Source organism: Chenopodium quinoa, unplaced genomic scaffold (genome assembly GCF_001683475.1).
Source record: "Chenopodium quinoa cultivar QQ74 unplaced genomic scaffold, ASM168347v1, whole genome shotgun sequence".
Taxonomy (NCBI): Eukaryota; Viridiplantae; Streptophyta; class Magnoliopsida; order Caryophyllales; family Amaranthaceae; genus Chenopodium; species Chenopodium quinoa.
In genome coordinates, this window is record NW_018743066.1 from 2,248,001 (window position 1) to 2,269,038 (window position 21,038).

At 33.4% G+C, this 21,038-nt stretch overlaps 1 protein-coding gene and 1 pseudogene across 1 annotated transcript; one reads left to right on the plus strand and one right to left on the minus strand.

The window, feature by feature from the left end:
• Positions 1-20,344, minus strand: part of LOC110731166 — a 33,994-nt pseudogene extending 13,650 nt beyond the window's left edge.
• Positions 7,694-11,196, plus strand: LOC110731372 (F-box/kelch-repeat protein At3g23880-like). The gene is made up of 4 exons (XM_021911229.1): positions 7,694-9,079; positions 9,580-9,654; positions 10,240-10,313; positions 10,821-11,196. Exons 1-3 carry the CDS (start codon positions 7,941-7,943, stop codon positions 10,298-10,300), a joined length of 1,275 nt encoding a protein of 424 aa, XP_021766921.1. The 5' UTR covers positions 7,694-7,940; the 3' UTR covers positions 10,301-10,313; positions 10,821-11,196.
• Positions 20,345-21,038: the final 694 nt, after the last annotated feature.

Genomic DNA, 21,038 nt, shown 5'->3' on the forward strand with positions numbered 1-21,038 from the left:
GATTTTTTGTTAAAATTTAAGTTGGTTAAATTTCTTTATATTGTGACCCCAAAATAATTATTGTAAATTTGTAATTGTAGGATTGTATTATTTTTAATAAATTTTAATCATATTGAGCATTCAAAAACTTATAATCTTATCTTATGCATTATCAAATTGTCTTTTGACAAGTATTAATTAATAAAATGAAATTATTTTTACCAATTCAGTAATATTTTACCAGATATCGGTGGTAGTGATCAGTCGCAACATCTCCATTGCTCTTGTCTAATATCCCTCCTGTGTGACAAAAAAAAAAATGCAACATTTAGGAGAAAATCTTTTGGGTTTTTCTATATTATAACCCTCTAATTTTCCGTTTTCTACGATGTGCCCCTTTTTTTTTGAGAAATCTACATTGTAACCTCAAAATACATTTAGTTTCTATACGGTAACCTTGCCTTTATATTGCCGTTAACAAATTCCGTTAGTGGGGCCCACTCATCACTTTATAATATTTTTTTATCGATTTGCGTGTTGAAAATGGTTCCGTTTAAGGTTTTGGTGGCTATTTTGGTCCTAAAGGATCCATATTGAGCTCAGATTTAGCAAAAAAATAACACAAATGCCTCGTATTGCATATTAAGTAATGTCTCGAAATACGTGTTTATGTATTTAATACGCAAAACGAGACATTTGCGTCATTTTTTTTCAAATTTGAGCTCAATTTGGATCCTTAAGGGCCAAAATAGCCCACAAAACCTTAAAAGAAACCATTTCCAACACGCAAATCGATAAAAAAATATTATAAAGTGATGAGTGGGCCCCACTAACGGAATTTATTAACGGCAATATAACGGCAAGGTTACCGTATAGAAGCTAAATGTATTTTGAGGTTACAATGTAGATTTCTCAAAAAGAGGGGGCACATCGTAGAAAACGGAAAGTTAGAGGGTTATAATGTAGAAAAGCCCAAATCTTTTTGTAAAACAAAAAAACAAGAGTAGGTTTGATAGTAGAATTGTAAGAAACATCTAATTACCCTCGAATTTACTACCTGTACCAATAACTTATTTCAAATGTCCTTATCGATCATTTTACACACGCTTTTACAAAACGCTAAAACAATTAATGAGTAACTCAAACAAACGAATACAGCCTTTGTTTGCATTGACATGAAATTTCCAAATATTAATGTCAAAGCATCAAATAATTTATACCAGCTCATTTTCCATATTCCATGTTACGAGTCCAATCAATATATCTGTATATGTCGCTCTATTAACAAAAAAATGTAACATATCATCAAATTATATTTCTTGTCACAAATTATGTTTCAGTTTGTTAAGGGCACCACCAAATAAAGTGATGAAACTAGATTGTTCGGCAATTAGGTACATGATCAAACTCCATGTAGTACGTATAATATGTTTATAATACATGGTAATTTTACTCAAAATATCATATATAGCTATACTTTAATACATATTTTATTGTCTCTTACACAAAATATCTCGTACTTTCTCTGTCCTTTTATATTATTTTTTATTTTTTTATTTTTTTTTGCCACCATTTGCCCTTAAAAGTGAATTTATACCGAAAAAAAAGGAAGTATAATTTCTTTTAGACAAAGTTATATGATGATGGATTAAGACTCTTGTTGAATTATGGGCCTATGGGGGCCCAACCAGGGTCCATGATGTATTATGCGAGCATAAAAAATAAAATATAAAAAAAAAAAGAAAAGAAAAATCCAAATATATTTTTCATTTTCATCATCACAATTCACAAGTCTTAAAAGTGTAAAAAGTTGGGAAAATTCCTTTTGAAACCCTTTATTATTTTTTTTTATTATTCACTTGCAAGGTGTAAGCCTCTAAGGTGCACCAAAAGACAATTTTGCTCATTTAATAATTTGTTTACTCATTTCAAAAATTAAAATGAGCAAAAAAAAATTTCGATGCACCTACATCTATGTGTATCTGGGTGTATATAAGAGGTTTTAATCTCAAGCATTTGTATGAAGTACCAAGTCTGACTTAATTTAGTAGAAATAATGTCGTTTGTGTGCAACTCACATCTTTTACCCTTTCCCCGGCTTCTAATGACAGACCTAACCTGTTAAATTGGTTAGGTTGATCTGTGAGAGGTTTAAGTTCGAGAAGACCCTTTTCTTTACCTACTAAAAAAACTAAAAAAGTAGTTCGTTTATGAATAATAGAATACGGTATTAACCTGACTTATGAGTGAAAGTATCCCAATTGTTGAGCCCTTTACCATCAACTAAGTAGGCACCTTCATACTGAAATTGAAGAAGGAAAAAAAAACATTATATTTAGCTTGAAAACAAGGTGATTTATTATAGTCATGCATCAAAAAGGGCATGCATGCTAATAATAATTATTACATGAATTTTAATAAATAAAAAAAACATAATTAAATAAATTCTATTAAAAAAATAAAAAAAAAAAAGTTTTGAGGAATGAGGGAGTTAAAACCTGATATGCAGAAGAAGCAGTACCAAAGAGAAAGTTTGAAGGAAGTGTAAATAAAGAAGAAGATCCACCATTATTATTATTTTCACTCTTTGAAAGATTGTGATAATAAGCAAAGTTATAATTAGGAAAAATAAATATAATTAAGAGGATTATAGTTGTTGTAATTGGTAGTTTGTTAGACAACATTTTGGAGTGCGTTTTGGTTATTGAGCAACTAACGCACCTTGTTTTGGGCTTTTATAAAGGGGAAAGGAAACATTTGTGGTGTTGGACGGTGGGACAAATGTAACTGCTGCTCTACTCCTCGTCACCACTCACTTGTAATATTTTACGTATTTCCGAATTTAGTAGCATTTTTTTTTAATCACAAATTCTTATATGCGGCTCGTTACATAGTGTGACCATTTATATATAAGATGCATGACTTTAAAGAAGTGAAAATAATAAGAGTGATGTCAGTACCTACTCCACCACCCCAACCTCGTTTCTGATCAGTCCACAATTATATATATATATTGGTGTTTAGAGAGCCATAAAGGTGGGGGTGAGAATCGATCCCACGACCTCCTAGAATCGGGAGGAAAGCTCATAACCTAGTTATCCCTCACTTTCGTTACAACTTTTACATACGGTATATACAACTTCTAGGAAGGTTGTTGGTAAACCAAACAAAAATGATCCGTGAAAGGAACTTGTTGAATGCATGTAGTAAGTAAACTAATTACCAAAGAAGTTGGTTATCCAAAAAAAAAAGTAACAAGTTTTATTTCCTTATCAACGTTTTGCTAAACAAAAGTAGTAACAAGTATTTGTATGAGATTGTCTCACATAATTATTTTTATGATTTATGACAAATTGACAAGATATTCGTTATCATTGTAGATATTTCATCGTCATAAAGCTATAATTCTCCATAATGTCTACAAAAATACTACAGTATCAAATATTCTACCGAAATTCTGCTTTATAGTTATATTGTAATTCTCTGGTTTTGCATTTTTTACGTTGTGCCCCCTCTTTTTGAAAATTACATATTGTAACCCGTAATCATATAGTGACCTTGTCGTTAACATATTCTGTAATATTGATTCAATCACCGTTTATGGGGCCTATCCTCCCCTTATTAATACGGAGTATTTTTTATCCATTTGCGTGCTGGAATATCAACTGTTAAAGGTTTCGGGGGGTCATTTCAGTTCTAATGGAACCAAAAATTAAGCTCATAAGCAAAAAAAATAGCATAAATGCCTCGTTTTGCATATTAAGAGATGTCTCGATTTACGAATCATTATTCTTTTAGCATTGAAAATTGTTCAGGTAAGGCAGCGGAGTATGTTTTATAGTTCCAAATGAAGTTCCAAAGTAGCAAAAAAAAAACGTAAAGTCCCATTTGACGTGTTAAGAAACGCAATTAACACGTAAACCGAGACAATTTTTTTTATTTTTTTATTTTTATTTTTTTTTTGCCAATTTTATGCTCAATTTAATTCATTAAGAATTAAAATGACCTATATAAAGTAAAATGTTGGTGACCAAATTAAACTAAATCAACCAAAAAACTCATGCATAGGTTTTATGTTCTATTGTACCATATTCGCCACCATTCTCTTTCGCTCCTTCTTTTCTCACTTTTTCATGGCAGGCTACAAAATTTATGAGAGCTTGTTATATATACCCGGGTATACGATACACCCACTACATCCAAAGATATTTGTTTGCTCATTTGATGATAAAATGAGTCATAATCATTGAAATGAGCAAATAATACCCTTAGGTGCACCGTACACCCGGGTGTATATCACAATTTCTAAAAATTTATCACCCCACAGTCCCACACCATCGACACCAATATTTTTCTTTTCTTAAAAATTATATGGATTTTTTTTTGACAGCGGGAAAAAAGGAGACTAGCTCCCAACAGACTCAACGCAAGAATTAAAACTACAGACAGACTTAGACCTCTTCGCAGAGTTAGTAAAACCATGATACATCCAAGACATAGGGGGACTACTAACATGATTATCTAAGGGGGGGATACAATGAGGTTGACTAATTCCGGTATGGATGTTAGGCATGAGAAGCTCAAGGTTTGATCCTTTACGTTTTCTTGTCTTGCAAACCTGGTTCCTATGATGAGAGACAACTGGCTTCTTCCTCTTCCTTTTTCTTTTTTCCACATGCAACCTACCCAATCTTCTATTATTCAACTTGTTAGAGCTAAAAATGAAGGTGATGGGGGTAGGGATGAGCGGATCCTCCAGATCCCCTTCTAAACCCATGGGGTCATCCTTATTAGATCCTATCGACTCCACTTCAGCTTGATCAGGAACGTGGAAGTCGTTTGTAGGCGTTTCGTTGCCTTTCTCGATGCATGTGGATGCAATGCTGAATTAAAAGCATATACGAGTACTCCTTTATTAACTTTTCTTTTTGTAAATAGGAAAGTTGTGATTCGTTAAGGTATATAATTAACCATACGTGCATGGTGCATGATCCGTCTATTTCTCTGGCCATGTTTGGAAAATGGCTTTTTGGTTAGCTTTTGGTTTTTTTATGAAGTCAAACAGCCAAAAAATGTGTTTGGTAATTGGCTTTTTAGCCAGTGAAAAAGCTGGCTTTTAAGCCAAAATGAAAAAGCTGCTTTGAGTAGCTTTTTTGTTGGCTTTTGGCTTGTTGGCCCACAAATTATCTAATAAACAGCCAACTACCAACTATTAATTTACCAAACACTTTTATAAACAGCCAGCTTTAACAACCAATTTCAAAAGCCATTATAAACAGCCAAGCATACCAGCTGGTCAAACAAGCCAAGTGAACCAGCCAACAGCCAACCGCCAACATCCACTTGCCAAACAAGGCCTCTATCTATTGCATTTTTCAAACTTTCTTTTTTGCAAGCTAAGGTGCACTTGTTTTGGTATTATTTGCCCCTTTCTAGGGTTGAATACATTTTAAGAGTTAAATGGAGAGAAAAAGATAGAGATGCATGTGATTTGGAAAGAGATAGAAAAAATTGACAACTTAAAAGAAAATAAAAACAAATGTTATACATAATGTGAAATATTCAATTTTGGCAAATATAGTATTGCAAACAATGTAAAACAGAGGTTGTAAAATACATTTCCCAACAAGATTATAATTTCTCAGTTAACTAAAAAAAAAACCTTATGCAAAGAGAATGGTTTTCTTTGATTCATTACTTCAAACACTTGATTATTCAGTTGTACATTTTTTTTTGTTAGTTTATTTGAAATATGTTTGGTAAAAAGTAGTTATTGTCCTTGTTGAATTGGCTATCCGCCATAGCTATGTTAATGTGTTAGAGATATGAGATATGTATGCATGCCGAGCACCCAAGTAAGAGACAAATTTCCTTTAAGTGATAATAGAGCTTCTCGAATTTTTGAGAAAATACATTATGATTTGTGGGGTTCAGATCATATAGACATGTGTCGTCTCGTAGAGCTTGTTATTTTTTTGACAACAATTGGTGATTATTCAAGAGTCGTTTGGATTATTTGTTGGTTGAACGTTCATGCTCTATTTAACTCTTACACTGTAAACATTGCTTTTAAGGACATATGTTATTAAGTTTAAGGAAAAATTGTCCAGAATCAATCAAACCTTTTACAGGTAGACCAAGAATAATTTGTTTTTTTTACTACCCTTCAATAATCTATTCTTTTATTTTAGTTTTTATATATGTTCATTGGTTTTTATTGATGTTCATTAGATTCACAGTTATGTGCATCATATTTATGCCTGTACCATTCAATTACTACTTATGTATTGATTACCCCGATCACTTAAGAATATTGGCATATTGCTTGGGAAGTTACATCATAATTATCAATTTGATGTATAAGTTCAACAATAATTATGGGTTGTTATGATACTGTTTGCTTTTTTTTAGCCATTGTGAATTAGAATAGGCATGAAAATAAAGCAATTAATAAAGGGTGTTGCTTATGATTGATTGATTGAAATTAAACTTAAACGCAAACGAAAATTGCACGATGATCATGATGATAAAGTGTGAAATGGTATCTACTTAGCTTATATATTTGTGGTTATGAAATTTTTGGCCCCCATGCCTTAAATTAAAAAGGTTAGTCTCTTAGAAAAGAACTATTATACTGTTGAGTTTGTATTCTTATCCTTTTGGTGTGATGCTTTCAACCTATGACATTTTCTCATACAATCAAATGCTTTAATAGTGCATCGGTTAAATTTCATTTGCTAACTATATTTGCTACAATTTCAATGCATACTTGACTTAAGCAGTCATAGAGCGAAATATAGACACGCGTTTTACTTGTATCGAATTATAAAAATAACTAATAAGGACACTTTAAACGTGAATCAAACACACCCTTATAGGGGTTTTAATTTAGAAGTTGGGATTTTGACATATATTACTTCTTCTGTTCTTAATAATAACACACACTTCTTCACGGTTTTAAGCAAAGTAGGGTTCATATGATTTAATATACTTTAAAATAGGGTGAGAGGTTGTTAGGAGTATAATTCAGTGGGATATGTGCTTAAAATAAGGGAAATTATACAACTTTTTCCCAAAATAATTTTTCAATTGCAGAATCTTGCAAGTATTGTGACATTCCATTTTAGAAAAGTGTTACAACTATTAAAAAATGGAGAAAGTACGATATTATAAGTGAACGTCAAAAGAATTGAGAGAACACACTCGATCTTGAATTGAAGTTGTGAAAGTTAGAGATGAACCTATAGTTTCCCAACTTCCTATCCTATGATAACTACTCGTGTTTGTTTAAGCAACGTTCTTGTTTCATCGCTTTTACTAAATAAAAATAAATAAAAAATAAGGATTTCTACATTCTTGAAAAAGATTTGTCAAGCAGATTATAAAATCTCAAATTCTCTTTACCTTATAATAATCACAACACTTTCCTTTTACGCTGTTTTATAAAACTACAACACTAATCCCATTTTTACAAATACAGTACTTTAATATGACAATATAGGAAGAACTCAAGCTCCCAACGACCAAGAAAATGAGATGAGCCCATTGGGCTAACATAATTGAGTAGCCATTACAATGGTAGCCCAAGAAAAATGTTGCCCAATATTACATTGGACCTTCAATTCTTCAAGTAGTAGAAAACTACGGAGTAAAAAGAAGGTTTTTATTTATTTATTATTTTATTTATGAAGTACATTTTTCGTACAACAATTTGTCTTTTTGCGCACAAAAAAGCTGCAAAAATATTTCCTTTTTGTTTGAATTAAACTCTGCAAACTTTACAAAAAAACCCACTCTGCCACCCTTTCCTTCTTCAGCACTCATCTTCATCTTTTTCAACTACTACAAATTAATTTGTACTGTAATTTTTCTGGATTTTTCTTTTCTAAGTTCTCACGTTTTCAGGGTTTTTCTTCTTCTTCAGAAAAATGGGAGATTCAGGTTCATCAACAATGTCATAAATGGCTGAAGTTTGGCGAGAATTATGGTCAGAAATTCTGAAGAGAATCCCAGCAAAAGAGTTAGGCAAATGCATTTGTGTCTGCAAAATATGGTATTCTCTCATTCTCTCTCCTAAGTTCATAGCTTCACACACTAAATTTCATCAAACCCATCTCAATTTCCTCCTTAGAAGTTTCACTAAACCTTCCCTGGCTGAAAGTGGTGTTGAATCTTACCATTTTTCCTCTGATTCTGAAGAAATTTCTGGGCTTTTTAACAAGGGTTCTATTCTTCCTTTTAAAACCGGGGTGGGTTTGAATTTTCGTGTTGTTGGGTGTGTTAATGGTGTTGTTTTTCTTGCTGATACTCAATTTGGGAACAGATATTCTTTCTATTTGTGGAACCCTTTGATTAAGAAGCATATTAAGGTACCAAAACCAAGAATTGTTTTTGATGTTGTTGGACCTTATATGCATGTTTTTGGATTTGGGTATGATTCCAAAACTCAGGATTTGAAGGTTGTTAGGGTTTCTCATATTCAGCTTAATTCTGGGTTAGATGAGATTCCTCCAAAAGCTGAGGTTTATAGTGCTAAATTGGGGGTTTGGAGGTGGGTTTTTGCTGATGATGTTACTACTTGCATTGCTGAGGATATTTGGTCTCAATGTTTTCTGCAAGGGTGTGTTCATTGGGTTGGGTTTGATAGGAAAGACGAGTCTGATTCGTCGTTTAAGAACAACTGTCTGTTGGTGTTTGATGTTGAGGAAGAGAAGTTTAGGAAGATGGAGCTGCCTTTGGCATTGCTTGAGGTGTGCCCCATTGTTCTTGAGGTTTCTGAATTCAAGGGTTTGCTGTCAATGATTCAGTATAAGAGGAATGGAGACGGTTTTGAGATGTGGATTCAGAAGGAGTATGATGTGATTGATTCCTGGAGTAAGGTTCTGAGTGTTGATTTCGATGAGCCAAAATTGCTGAAGGTTCTAAGGTGGAGGCCAAATGGAGAGGTACTAGCACAAACCTTTGAAGGAGAGCTGGTGTCTTACAATCCTGACACCAAAAACATGATAACTATTCGCGATGATGGCATGTTTGCTGCCTTTTATGCTTGTGCTTTCACGGAGAGCCTGTTTTTTCTTGAAAAAGATTGTGAGAGCAAGAGGTATGAACAATTTTAAATTCATTGCGTGAATGAACTTCATCTTTTTGATGCTATTACATTTGAAATTAAGCCTTGGTTACCTATGCTTTCTTGTGATTGAGTGGCCAATGTGGTTTTAGTGAACCTAATTTCATTGTTCATTATGCTAAAGATTTCTCTATCATCATTAAGTACATGTCTTTCATGGCTCTTCACGTAGCCTTGCTTCTTGGATTTATTTGGTCTCAATTTAGTTGGTTGGTCTTAATTACCTGATTTCTGATACAGAATCTAATCATGAGTTGATGATATTGAGTCCAAAGTATTTGAGTATTTGACTGATGATAGTTTTCTTTGATTGGAACTTCATGTCAGTTGGAAATATTGTTCGGCTGATAAGAGATTAAGAGCTATTAACCTGTTGCTTTACAATGTCATTTTGTGAAGAAATGGATGAAATATGCTTTAGACTCTTGTAAGATTTCTCTTCTGTGTTAAAGTTATGCTATTTGTTGTTACAGGACTGTCCGTTTGGAGGAAGATGACACTATCTGCAATGAAGATGGGAATAGTTCATCTCTAGATACAATCAGAGTGTAAGATGCCTATACTTACATAAATTTGCTTATGGATTTTCCTAAATTGTTCCCTATAGTTGTAGAAAGGAAGCACTTGGGTTGTTTGGCAGTCTTGTTTTTCTACGCTAGTCAATGGATTACATGCATATTGGTGTCTGGCTTATATAATGTCTGTGAATTTTGATGTAAAATGCAGCTTACTCAGTTCACTTATCTGACTAGCTTGCACGTTAATTAGTGTCATGTATGTACTGTATGATTAAAACCTTGAATACTCACCTTAAAATTTTGCTCAGTCAAGCAAATAACCACTCCTTGGTTGCACACAAGTTGTGGTTAAGACAAGTGTATAGTATAAGACATATTCAAGGTTACCTTACAAATGAGAATTTGGATTAAATTGTAAGCTCAATGATAATCAGAAAGTCCAGAACTCCTAAGATTTGTATAAGTCACCCCAAGGTACATCGATCTTAAGATTCTTAACTTATACCTTTTGCATATCCTAGAAATTCTGTAAGCGTACTTTTCATCTGTTGATTTTGAAATGTGCATCACCTGATGCACTTTGACTGATACTTATTTTGTTGTGGTTCTTTGTAGACGCATGGGGAAAGCTTTTGTAATACTCAATCAAATGATTAAGTTTCGTCGTGAATTCTAGATATCTTTTTCAGGTTTGTGATGCTAAATTACTAATGCTATTAAGTGTATTGATTCAGAATCGAAAGCTGAAATGTCCTGATGATATCTTTTTTACTACAATGAAGATTCTTCTAACATTGTGTTTGTCGGATAGTAGTTAAGTGACAATTAAACTATGTGAATTAAGCTTTGTGCCTAGATAACTTCATTTTCATGTGTCTAAAGTCTAATCCAAGAGAATATAGTAGCTAATGTTTGACAACTTGACATCTATTTTTCCATGGAACATTAACCCTTTTTCTCTACATTAACATTCACAAAGCCAATTTTGTCGATTTTGTAATTAATACTTGCATATTGTAACACACTTATGCTTAATTATGAATGAACATGATTCAGCTTATGAAAATCTGTTATGTGAGATGGATTTTACAGCACAAAGTCTTTGAAACATCATTGTGTTTGTTTGTGTAGTGTTAATTCCTCTGTTATGCTAATGTTTGATTTGCCTATTTATTTCAATTCCATGCTATATGCAGCTTGCATGATGGTGTGATATTGCGCGTTGGACCTTTTTTTTTTCCTGATGAGGCACAGTGAGTCTTCGGCTTGTGAAGTGATTGCTTTGGCTTGTGGAGTGGTTAGGACTCTGCATTTCTTTCAACTCGTAAACGAATTATGCTTAGTAAGATGGTAATTAGACATGGGCATGTTACTGTTTAATTGTTAATTTTGTTACTAATTATGTACTCGTACTTAGTAGTAATCGTAGTAGTAGCCGGTGTTTATGTACTACGGAGTAGTAGGTTCAGTACTAACTGGAGGAGTAGAAGGTAAGCTTGCTTTGTTAACAATCAGAAAATGTTTTGTGGCTTAATCCTTATGACTTGAACTCATCATATCAATTACGTAGTATTAAGCTCATCTAAATTCATAATTTCCTTAAAATTAGTACTACAAAGATTTCAACCACAAGTTGTACACAAAGCATTAATGAAATTTTAAAGTGTTTTTAACTAATTAAAACAGAGAATTTGTCTAAATAAGATGAGAAAGATAACTTAATTTAACATCAAAACCTTGTATTTTTCCCAAGTCAACCGTAGAAGAACATGATAGAAGAAATAAATATACGACGTTATATTATAGGATATTATATATATCATTGCCATTATTATTTGCACCGATTGCATAATTATAAATTACGGAGTAATTATTAAACATTAGGAGTTCACTATGAGAGTTGACATTGTCAAAACCAAATCACAAATAGGGATTTTATAGGTATACATTTTGGTTAACAACCTTACAACACTATACTACTCGTAGAGTCGTAGACCCCCAAGTCTATATAAATGAGTGTTACAGACTGTATTAGTAATTTAGTAGTAATGTAATTCAAATTGGGTATCCATTTCACATTCAATTTTTAGAGTACCTATTATTGGATGTAATTTTTTTTTTTTTGGATCGGAACCCCAGATTGGTCAAAGCCACTCATATTAGCTGCATTTTATTCATTCATTTGATTTTTAAAAATAAAATAAAAATAAAAATATTTGTATGTTATTGTATGCTGTAATGTAATGCTGTTGATTGAATAAATTTCCTTCGTTTTCCGTAAAAAAAAAAAAAAAAAAAAAAAAAAGAAAAAAAAAGGATTTTCCTTATTTGAACATGGTTAGATTTCTAATTTCTTCACTACATATATAGTATTTCTAAATTTAATTTGGATAACTCTGGTAAGTGGTAACCTGGTTTTAGTGGTTTAACTCAAGTTTTCTTCACTAAATTGTAGCCCTAATAGTATTTCTAATAGTATTTCTCTTATCCTATGTATTTCGCTACACTGGTTTCTAATAGTATTTCTAAAAGTGAAGAAATACTATATATGTAGTGAAGAAATACTATATACAACCACTAAAACCAGTGTAGCGAAATACATAGGATAAGATAAATACTATTAGGGCTACATATAACTTTACCCAACAAGCTAGTGAATGTTCTTTCAAGTTTTACGCATATATGAGAGTATGGAGTAGTTTTTTAATTTTTAATTTTCGGCGTGCTAAACGAGTGTAGTTTCATATTTAAATCGATTGATAATATGTGATGTACGAAGTAGCGTATTAGGAATTTAGGTTTATTTCGTAAAATTTAGACTTCGTTTAATTCACCTTATTTGATAATGTGTATTTTATTAGTAGGATAATTTATCAGAAAATATTTAAAAGCACCATTTTGTATACCCACTAATTTACTCTACTTCCTCTGTTCTTTTTTACTTGACCTGTTTATTTTATCATGCTTGTCAATGCAAAATTTTAACGATCAATAACTTAAATTCTCCATAAGTAAAAATTATAAAAGTTATATATTAAGATAGTACTTATTGAGACAAATCCAAAAAGATCATACATGAATATATTTTTTCTTACATATTATTCACAAAAGACGGTCAAAGGAAAGGTGGTGAATAGTGTAAAAGTCAAAGCGAGTCAAGTAATAAAGAACGGAGGAAGTATTATTTTTCTAATTTTCTTCCATTTTTTCTAATTGGCTTTAATTTACTCAAACATGCTCAAATCAAGTCCAAATCAATTGCAATTTGCTTCTAAATTACCCTAGCATCACATACATACATAATCAAAACCAAAATAAGCATCAATTGCAAGCAAGATACACAAAATAAATAGGGTAAAAAAAAAAGGGAAATTTTGTGTTACTACCTATTAAGTACACCTATTTTGAAATTACCACCCAATTTTTTTTTTAAAACTACCACCCATTAAATAAAAAAAAAAAAACTAGTTAAAATCACCACCTTTTCATATTTCTGGTCATTTTTCCAACAATAGGCCCCACATAACGGCCATTTTGACCCTATTTTTTTTTTTCCAACGATTAGACATTTTTCTTTTCTACTTTATGTCAAATTGTTGCAAATAATATGTAACGGAAGTAGTATTTGAATTTTATGTGTCACAACTTTTTCATTTGGATTGTACTCGTAAAATTTGCACTTACTCCCTCCGTCCCTAAATTACATTCCTACTTCTCTCTAAGAAATAAATAGTAGAAGTAGGACTGTAATTAGGGACGGAAGGAGTTTTAAAAACTGAAATATGTGATTGCTAACTTTGCTTTATTTCCTTCATGGTAGTAGCTGCAACAAAAACACTTGCTGCTTTAGTTAACGGGTTAATATCTCCTCATATTCGAGAAGCATATGCTCCGTACACTTTTGAAGTACTAGAAGCGAAATTGAATCAGTTGAAGGAGAAGCTAGAAACAGGCAAAGATAAGCTAGCTACATTCGAAAGACAAGTCAATGGGATTGCAATCCCTAACAATGACGCCATAAAATGGAAGAAAGAAGCAAGTGACACCCTCAAAGACGTAGAAGAAAAGATTAAACGCCTGGAAAACAATATAGAAGCCTGTTTCTGCAGCTGATACACATTTTAAGAGATTGGAATACAGCTACAAGAAGCTAGAAAATACTACCTATCAAGATTGCTTTCTGTATTGTGCTTTGTATCCGAAAGGTTGTCCAATCGACGTAGAACAGTTGATAGACAATTGGATATTGGAAGGTTTGCTAGATAAATTTATTGTACCACTGCAAGAGAAGGGAAAAAAAGGGGGGACTATACTAGCAATACTCAGAAATGCGCGTCTTCTAGAGAAAGCGGACTTTAATGGCACCAGAGAGACAGTCAAGATGCTTGGCTTACTACATGATATGGCAGTGAATTTGATACGAGGATCGGGGATGCTTATCGATTCAGGGAATGATCTCACAGACTTTCCATCAATCGATGATCAGAATGGTGAGTTTCTACGAGCCTCTTTCATGTACAATAAACTGAGAGTGCTTAATAATCAACCCAATTGTCCGAGATTGTCCACATTGCTACTTCAGAATAACCCACTTGATCATATTTCAGATGACTTTTTCACTGGAACCCCAAATCTTAAATTACTAGATTTATCTTGTACCAATATTTATAACCTCCCATCATCAATATGTAACCTGAGATTCCTTCAAGTGCTTCATTTACGCCACTGCCTTAACTTGAGATCCCTACCTTGCTTGTCCAACCTCGAAGAACTGATAGTACTAGACCTTTTCGGAACACCTTTAGAAGAACTACCATTAGGAATGGAAAAGTTGAAAAACCTTAGGCGTCTAGACCTTTCCCACTCCAAACTGACCCAATTCCAAGCTGGATTAGTGAGTGCATTAGAAAGTTTGTGAGAATTTCTTTTCATGATGAATGATGCTGAGGCTTATAGTTGGAAATCGAAACAAACAAGGTCAAACTCAAGGGAGGCCTATGTTGAGGAGCTCGCTTATTTACATGAGTTGAGGATTCTACAACTCAATTTCTTAAACAAAGAGGTGTTCAGTGAATACATGAAAGCTATTCCTGGAACAAGGCCACGCCCACGTGCACCTCGTTTTAAGTTCTGTGTTGGTGGATTCAACATAAATGGAAACTTAGGTGAAAACAGTATAGCATTCATTGACGGCTACCCTGTTGGTCAGCAACTTCCAGAAGGAACCTTGGTGCTATACCTGAGTGCATGTAGGTCTGGCAGCTTAAGTCCCAGCAACACACTCGATGAAGCAGGCATCGACTTTCAGACCTTGAAGGTCCTGAATCTCTTTGATTGTAATGGCTTGAACTATCTTTTCACTACAGAGATGATGCATTCTCTCCAAAGCCTTGAAAAGATATTTGTAAAGCATTGTTCCGCACTTTTGGGGATCATAAAGCCTACTGCAAACTCAAGTACCGATTCACCCACAATTGTTTCCTGCTGTCTTCCAGAAATACAAGAACTAGTCTTGATCGACTTGCTACAATTGAAGAGCATATATGCTGACGGACAGGCACTTGAGTGGCCTGCCTTCCGCAGATTCTCTGTGTGGAACTGTGACAAGCTCAAGAGTTTGCCATCGGTCGTATCTAGATTTGGGGAAGGTCCTAGAATAATAAAGTTTAGAGGAAATTCCAATTTGGATGACACTAGTAATCTTGAAATTGAAGAAGCTGATGTACCTGAAGACATAATTTCTTTTCAAAGGTACTACCAGAACTTGTTTTCTTAACAACAAAAGCTAAGAATCTAAATAGCAAAAGACTGACATATTTACTTTCTAATGCAGCATTAAGAAACAAGAATCAGGTACAAATCTACTGCCCAACAACAATCGAACAATTAATTTCAGGAGAGTAACAGGGAGAAATTGTAAGTTATATGTTGATAACCTTTAAGAAAATTCCAAGTCTTCATTAGTTTAGTCTGTTAACAAAGATATCTACAGACTGATGCCATCACCCCAATGGAATACATGCGATAAATTATGCAGGACCTGCATTTATTATATCAGAGAATGAAGAGATTGCAACCTCTCCTCAGAACCCTGGATACATAGTACGCGGCTTGGATAATTTCGCCAATTTGGTCAAGGAGGCACAGAGACGCATTGGTGTACTGTTTATAAATTAATCAACCGCGACTCAATTGTTATGGCAGCAACCAAGATATTGGTGCAAGTTCAGTAGTAATCGCATCAACTATGAGCAAAGCTATGCTGGTAAAGTCTCTTAGGGATCAGCCAATCATCTGCATCAGTCAGACAGTCACTGTGTTCTTATATAAATCTCTAGTTGATTATCTATTACTCTTTCGGTTCTTGTCTTTATAATGTTGGGTTTTGTTCAATAAAGATTGTGCTTGATGAGGGTTTTATACTCATTATCATATACAAAGTACGAATTAGACAAACTTGACTCGTACCCTTTTTCTTGTCGAAGTATTAGACATATAGCATTACCTATGATCTTTTTTTTCGTCTAGGAGACCTACAGAGATATCCTAGGTCAAGTTCAGTAACAATCAGAGCAACAAAACAATTGCTAGAATGGGAGGTAAATGATGAAATAAATCTATTGGAAAAGGACTTTTACTAGCAGAATCTGCAACATTTATGAAAATAAAATTGGGTGAACTTGTGAAAATGACAGCCTCTGAGACTGAGTAGTGACTTTCCCAACTTGTATTTCGGTTGATTCCTAAGATAAGGAATAAGAGCATATCATATGGAATATTATATGGAATATTTCATATAGTAACGGCTTGAGATTGCACAAATACAAACTCAAATTCTGCTAATAAACCACTTTTCTGGCTATCAATCAGGAATTTTGCTCTTTTTATCAGTTCTTCCATTACTCAATTACTGAATCAGATCTCTAATATAAAGGAAGGCGCGAGATTGATAGATCCTAAATCAAAATGGTACTAAGATATGCAGAAAAACAAAAATAGGACTAGCAAAAATGCTAGAATTTGTGTTCGTGAACAGAAGATTGAAATCGGTATATAACTCATTAGTCATGATATGAAGCTCTACTTTATTCATAACTTCACAAAATTGATTAGAGCCATTTTATAAGTGATTTGCATTTCTACAAGTTAAAAAAAAAAAAAAAAAAAAAAAAAAAAAAAAAAAAAAAACTCAGCTTCAAGTGCTACATGTACACAAAGCATTGCTGGAAACTTAGTTATGGAGCAAAAGAGATGAACTATTGATCAGATGTATTTCTATGCAAAAGATTACCCTTGCGCGAGTTCCACCCTTCAAGGATTGCATCTACTCTTATAAGAAATGGTTAAAGAAACAGTTTCTGCATCGCATCACATCACACGAAAGACTCATCAGAGTTTGATTTCCAGGCCGTTCTCTTGCTGCATGTGTTCTTCACCCTTTTCCAACTCTTCATCCAACTTTCACCACTTTACATTCTACTCTCACTGGAGTGCCTTCTTATTGCCTTAGAGTTTTGCCTGCCACGAAATAAGATTGATACGATTTGATGTCAAAATATGCTGAGTGAGAGTTTTAATCTCTTATCGAGATTATAGGAAAACATTGAAGCTTGCAGCAATAATCTCAACTTTGGAAGAGAGAGTTTCTTATTACCTGTGAATAGATAAAAGTTCCTAAGATTGCAATGGCAGCTCCTAGAGCATTGACAGGTTGAATAGGAGTGTGGAAAATGATTATGGAAGAGACTATAACCGATATCCTCTTCAACGTATTCCCGACACTGAAAGTAAGGGGAGAGATTTGGTCCAGAGACATGTATGACACTTGATTGTACAAATGGTAGAATATGCTTTGAGCTGCTACCCACCTATTCAAAAACAAAAGGAGACTTCGGTAAGCAACACGAATATATGACCAATGGTCCAATCTGGAATTTTACCATCAAATGAGAACAAATGCATATCATGCAGTACAAATCAATTTATGAAAGCTGGAATTTTTGTACATACCATACAAAGTTTGGTCCAATCTGTGCAACTGCATTCTGCCAACCAACAGCCCATACTTGAGGTCCCTCAACAGCAAGTGCAAAGGGTGTAAGGAGCAAAAGAGACAACATTGAAAGGCATGCATAGTAATTCATCCCACTAACAGACTTGCCAGTCATCCCTTTCTTTGAGAAAATGTTCCGAAAAACGAATGCCAAATTCGAAATCATAGCTCCCATAAACCCTATCACCATTATAACAAGAAAACTCAGAATTTGACTTTGTAAATGAACAATGAGACATAAACAAACTAGTTCACAGTAATGCACAATATATAACCAAAATCAGAGATAAGAAGTTTTAAACTCACCAGTCATATTAAAGTTAAGCTCAGTGACAGCCGAAAGGGCGCAGCCACCAATGATGGGAAGAAGTGACAAGTAAACTGGCAAGGGAAATGTTTCTCCTAACAAGAACCTTGAAACCAACACACTGAAAGCTGGTTCACCACTTTTGATTATGTGGGTGAAGGAAATTGCAACTTTAGACATACTAACAGTCGCTGCTACATGCCCAATAGTATGAGCCACTGCAACCTGCATAACCCAATATCAAAAAGGTCAAAAACTGAGCAGACCGGAAAGGACCTGATAAATTGATCCGAAGCTAAATCGACTCACATGGACACAAAAAATTAGTATGACCCAAATCCAAAATAATCCGACCCAACTATACCCAATCTAAACCCAAACTGAAACCAAACTGCACACTCAAATTGATAGCTTTACACAATATACAAATTGTTAACATAACTCTTCAATAACACACATCACCAACCAAGAACACATTAAAATTTAGGATAGAGTCCATCAATTAGTAACACATGCAACTCCATCAATTAATAACACATGCAAATTCATTCCATAAAACCTTCATAAAGGCACATAAATCAACCAAAAACCCATCAAACTCTCACTAACATAGAAATCATCTATCAACAACACCAAAAAGTATGACCCTATCCAAGATGATACATCGTGAGATTCATGACTCGAGTATACATGACCCCACAAGACCTAAACACTAGATTTATTTGACCCATTAAAAAAAAGAAAAAACAAAAACCGGCCTAAATTAACATTGAAAGTGTTAAAAAGCAACATTCTAAGGACATAAAGCTCACTTACTAATACACCAAATAATTAAGCACTGAAACCCAAAATATCAGTATATCACATTGTTATAACTAAACCTCATTAACCCATCAAACCACTTAATTCAACAACACTACCAAAAAAAAACCAATCAAAATATCAATATTAGCACTAAAACCCCAACAACAAAACTTTTTAAAAAAAACATCAAATTTTTACTATAAACTTCATCAACCCATCAAAATTCAGTATCCAAAAACATCAATGAAATATGAATACTAGACAAAATTAAAACTTACAGGGAGCAAAGTCTTCCAAAACTCCATATCAGTTTTGGGCGGGTCAGCAACCCGGGTAGCCCATGAAATCAACATCATGAAAGAGCCAGCAGCAAGAGAGAGTGTAGAAGTTAACCAAGGGTAAGGAAAAGCATTCAACACTTTCTTATTGTAAATATTGAAAACCACATTTAAAGCCCACCATGTTGCAAAGTAAATACCAATTTTAACCCTTTGAGCAGCCTCAGATTGTGCACTAGGTAATTCAATATTAATCTCTAATGGTTGAGATTGGTTAGCTTCATATGCTTTACATTCAACTCCTAATGATTTTCTTTGTGAAATTGAAGAGACATGCAAAGGTTTTTTTATTGAAAAAATGGTGGGAATTTCTGGGTTTTTTGTAGAAGGTAAACATGGAAGAAAGTGGAGTTGCTCTGCTTTAGAAAATGCTGGTTTTTTAGGAGAGTAAGTGATTAGTGAAGATTGTGTAGTTGGTTGACGCAATGTAGCAAACATCTTGTGTGCAATCTAAATTTGAAATAAAAACTAAGTTAACTTTTTGCAAAAATTGAGTTTGAATCAAAGAATTGAGCTATAATAAACTATAAAGTTTCAAAATTTGGTGAATTAATGGGTTAATTTTAGTGGGTTTCTGAAATTTTCAACAAATTTGAGATGGGGTTTTCTTTCTTTCTAATTTCTTTCAAAAAAGATTGGTTTTTGAGAATGGTTTGAGAAAGAATTTTAGGCAAGAGGGTTTATATAGATGGAATTATGGGGGTAAGTGTTAATTTTTTACTATTGAATTTTGGTTTGAAAATTAGTGGTAAAAATAGGTGAAATGTGGAAAATTAGGGAAAATATAAGTGTATTTTTGACGTATTATATGGGGGGTTTAAGTCGGCTCGTCGAAGGTTCGAAAAGGTCGACGATTAGAACAGCTGTTGAGCCAAATCTAAGGTCACATTCTCTAAAGTCTTTGGTAATGTACCTATGTACGTATGTGCGTATGTATGACTCATATTAACACGTTTGTTTGATAGTTTTGGGGTTATAGAGTTCATTTGTGTTACTACTTGTTAGATGTGGTGATGTGTTTAGTTTTGTGATTTAGATGAGTTGGATTTACTTGGTGGACGGAACGAAAGATTACGCGGGTGGTTGTTATGTAAAAGTATATTGAATTATTAAATGATGAGTATCGTAAGCGTTTAATTTGTATGATTGAATGTAATTGTTTTGTATTGGTTTATTGGTGGAATTGCTTCTAAAAACTTTTGATGATAGGATTTTCTTTCACTAGGAATAATTTAATTAGACATTGGCATTGACTTTTGAGTAATATATGGAGAATCAAGTTTAGTTAATACTAATTCATTAGTACTCCATAGAATAAAGTGATGTATGTATGTGTCACATGTTTACTAACAGAGTAACAAGCAGTGGGATTTGATAAGCTCTTTGATTGTAATGATATGTCATTATGTCAACCTAGAGCAATTGTTCCAAGGGTTGTTAACCTATGCCTAGTCAATTTGCTGAAGATGGAAATAGAATACGTTGTATTATTAAAATAAAATGTTGATTTATATAATACATACTTCGACTTTATTTTTGAATAGGTATAAATATCAATCTGACTTTTACACTATTTATATTCACATAACAATGTTGACACGTATAATAGGCAAACCAATGCAATTATTTTAGATGTAAAGGAAGTATATTTAGTAATACAACACATTAACTACTCAAATTGAATCCTTAAATTTTCTCAAATTATATTACGCTCATGGAATTTTCATTTTAATTCTTTAAATGAGCATAAAGTCGCTCAGCCTTAGGTGCACCTATTCACTAGCTATTTCACTATGCACATAAATGTTCGACTGCGCTTAATAATTTCTCTATTTATATGTATAGTGGTTTAACCTAAATTACTAATTAAACCAAACCACCGCGATTTTGCTAGTAGACAGACAACACGGCA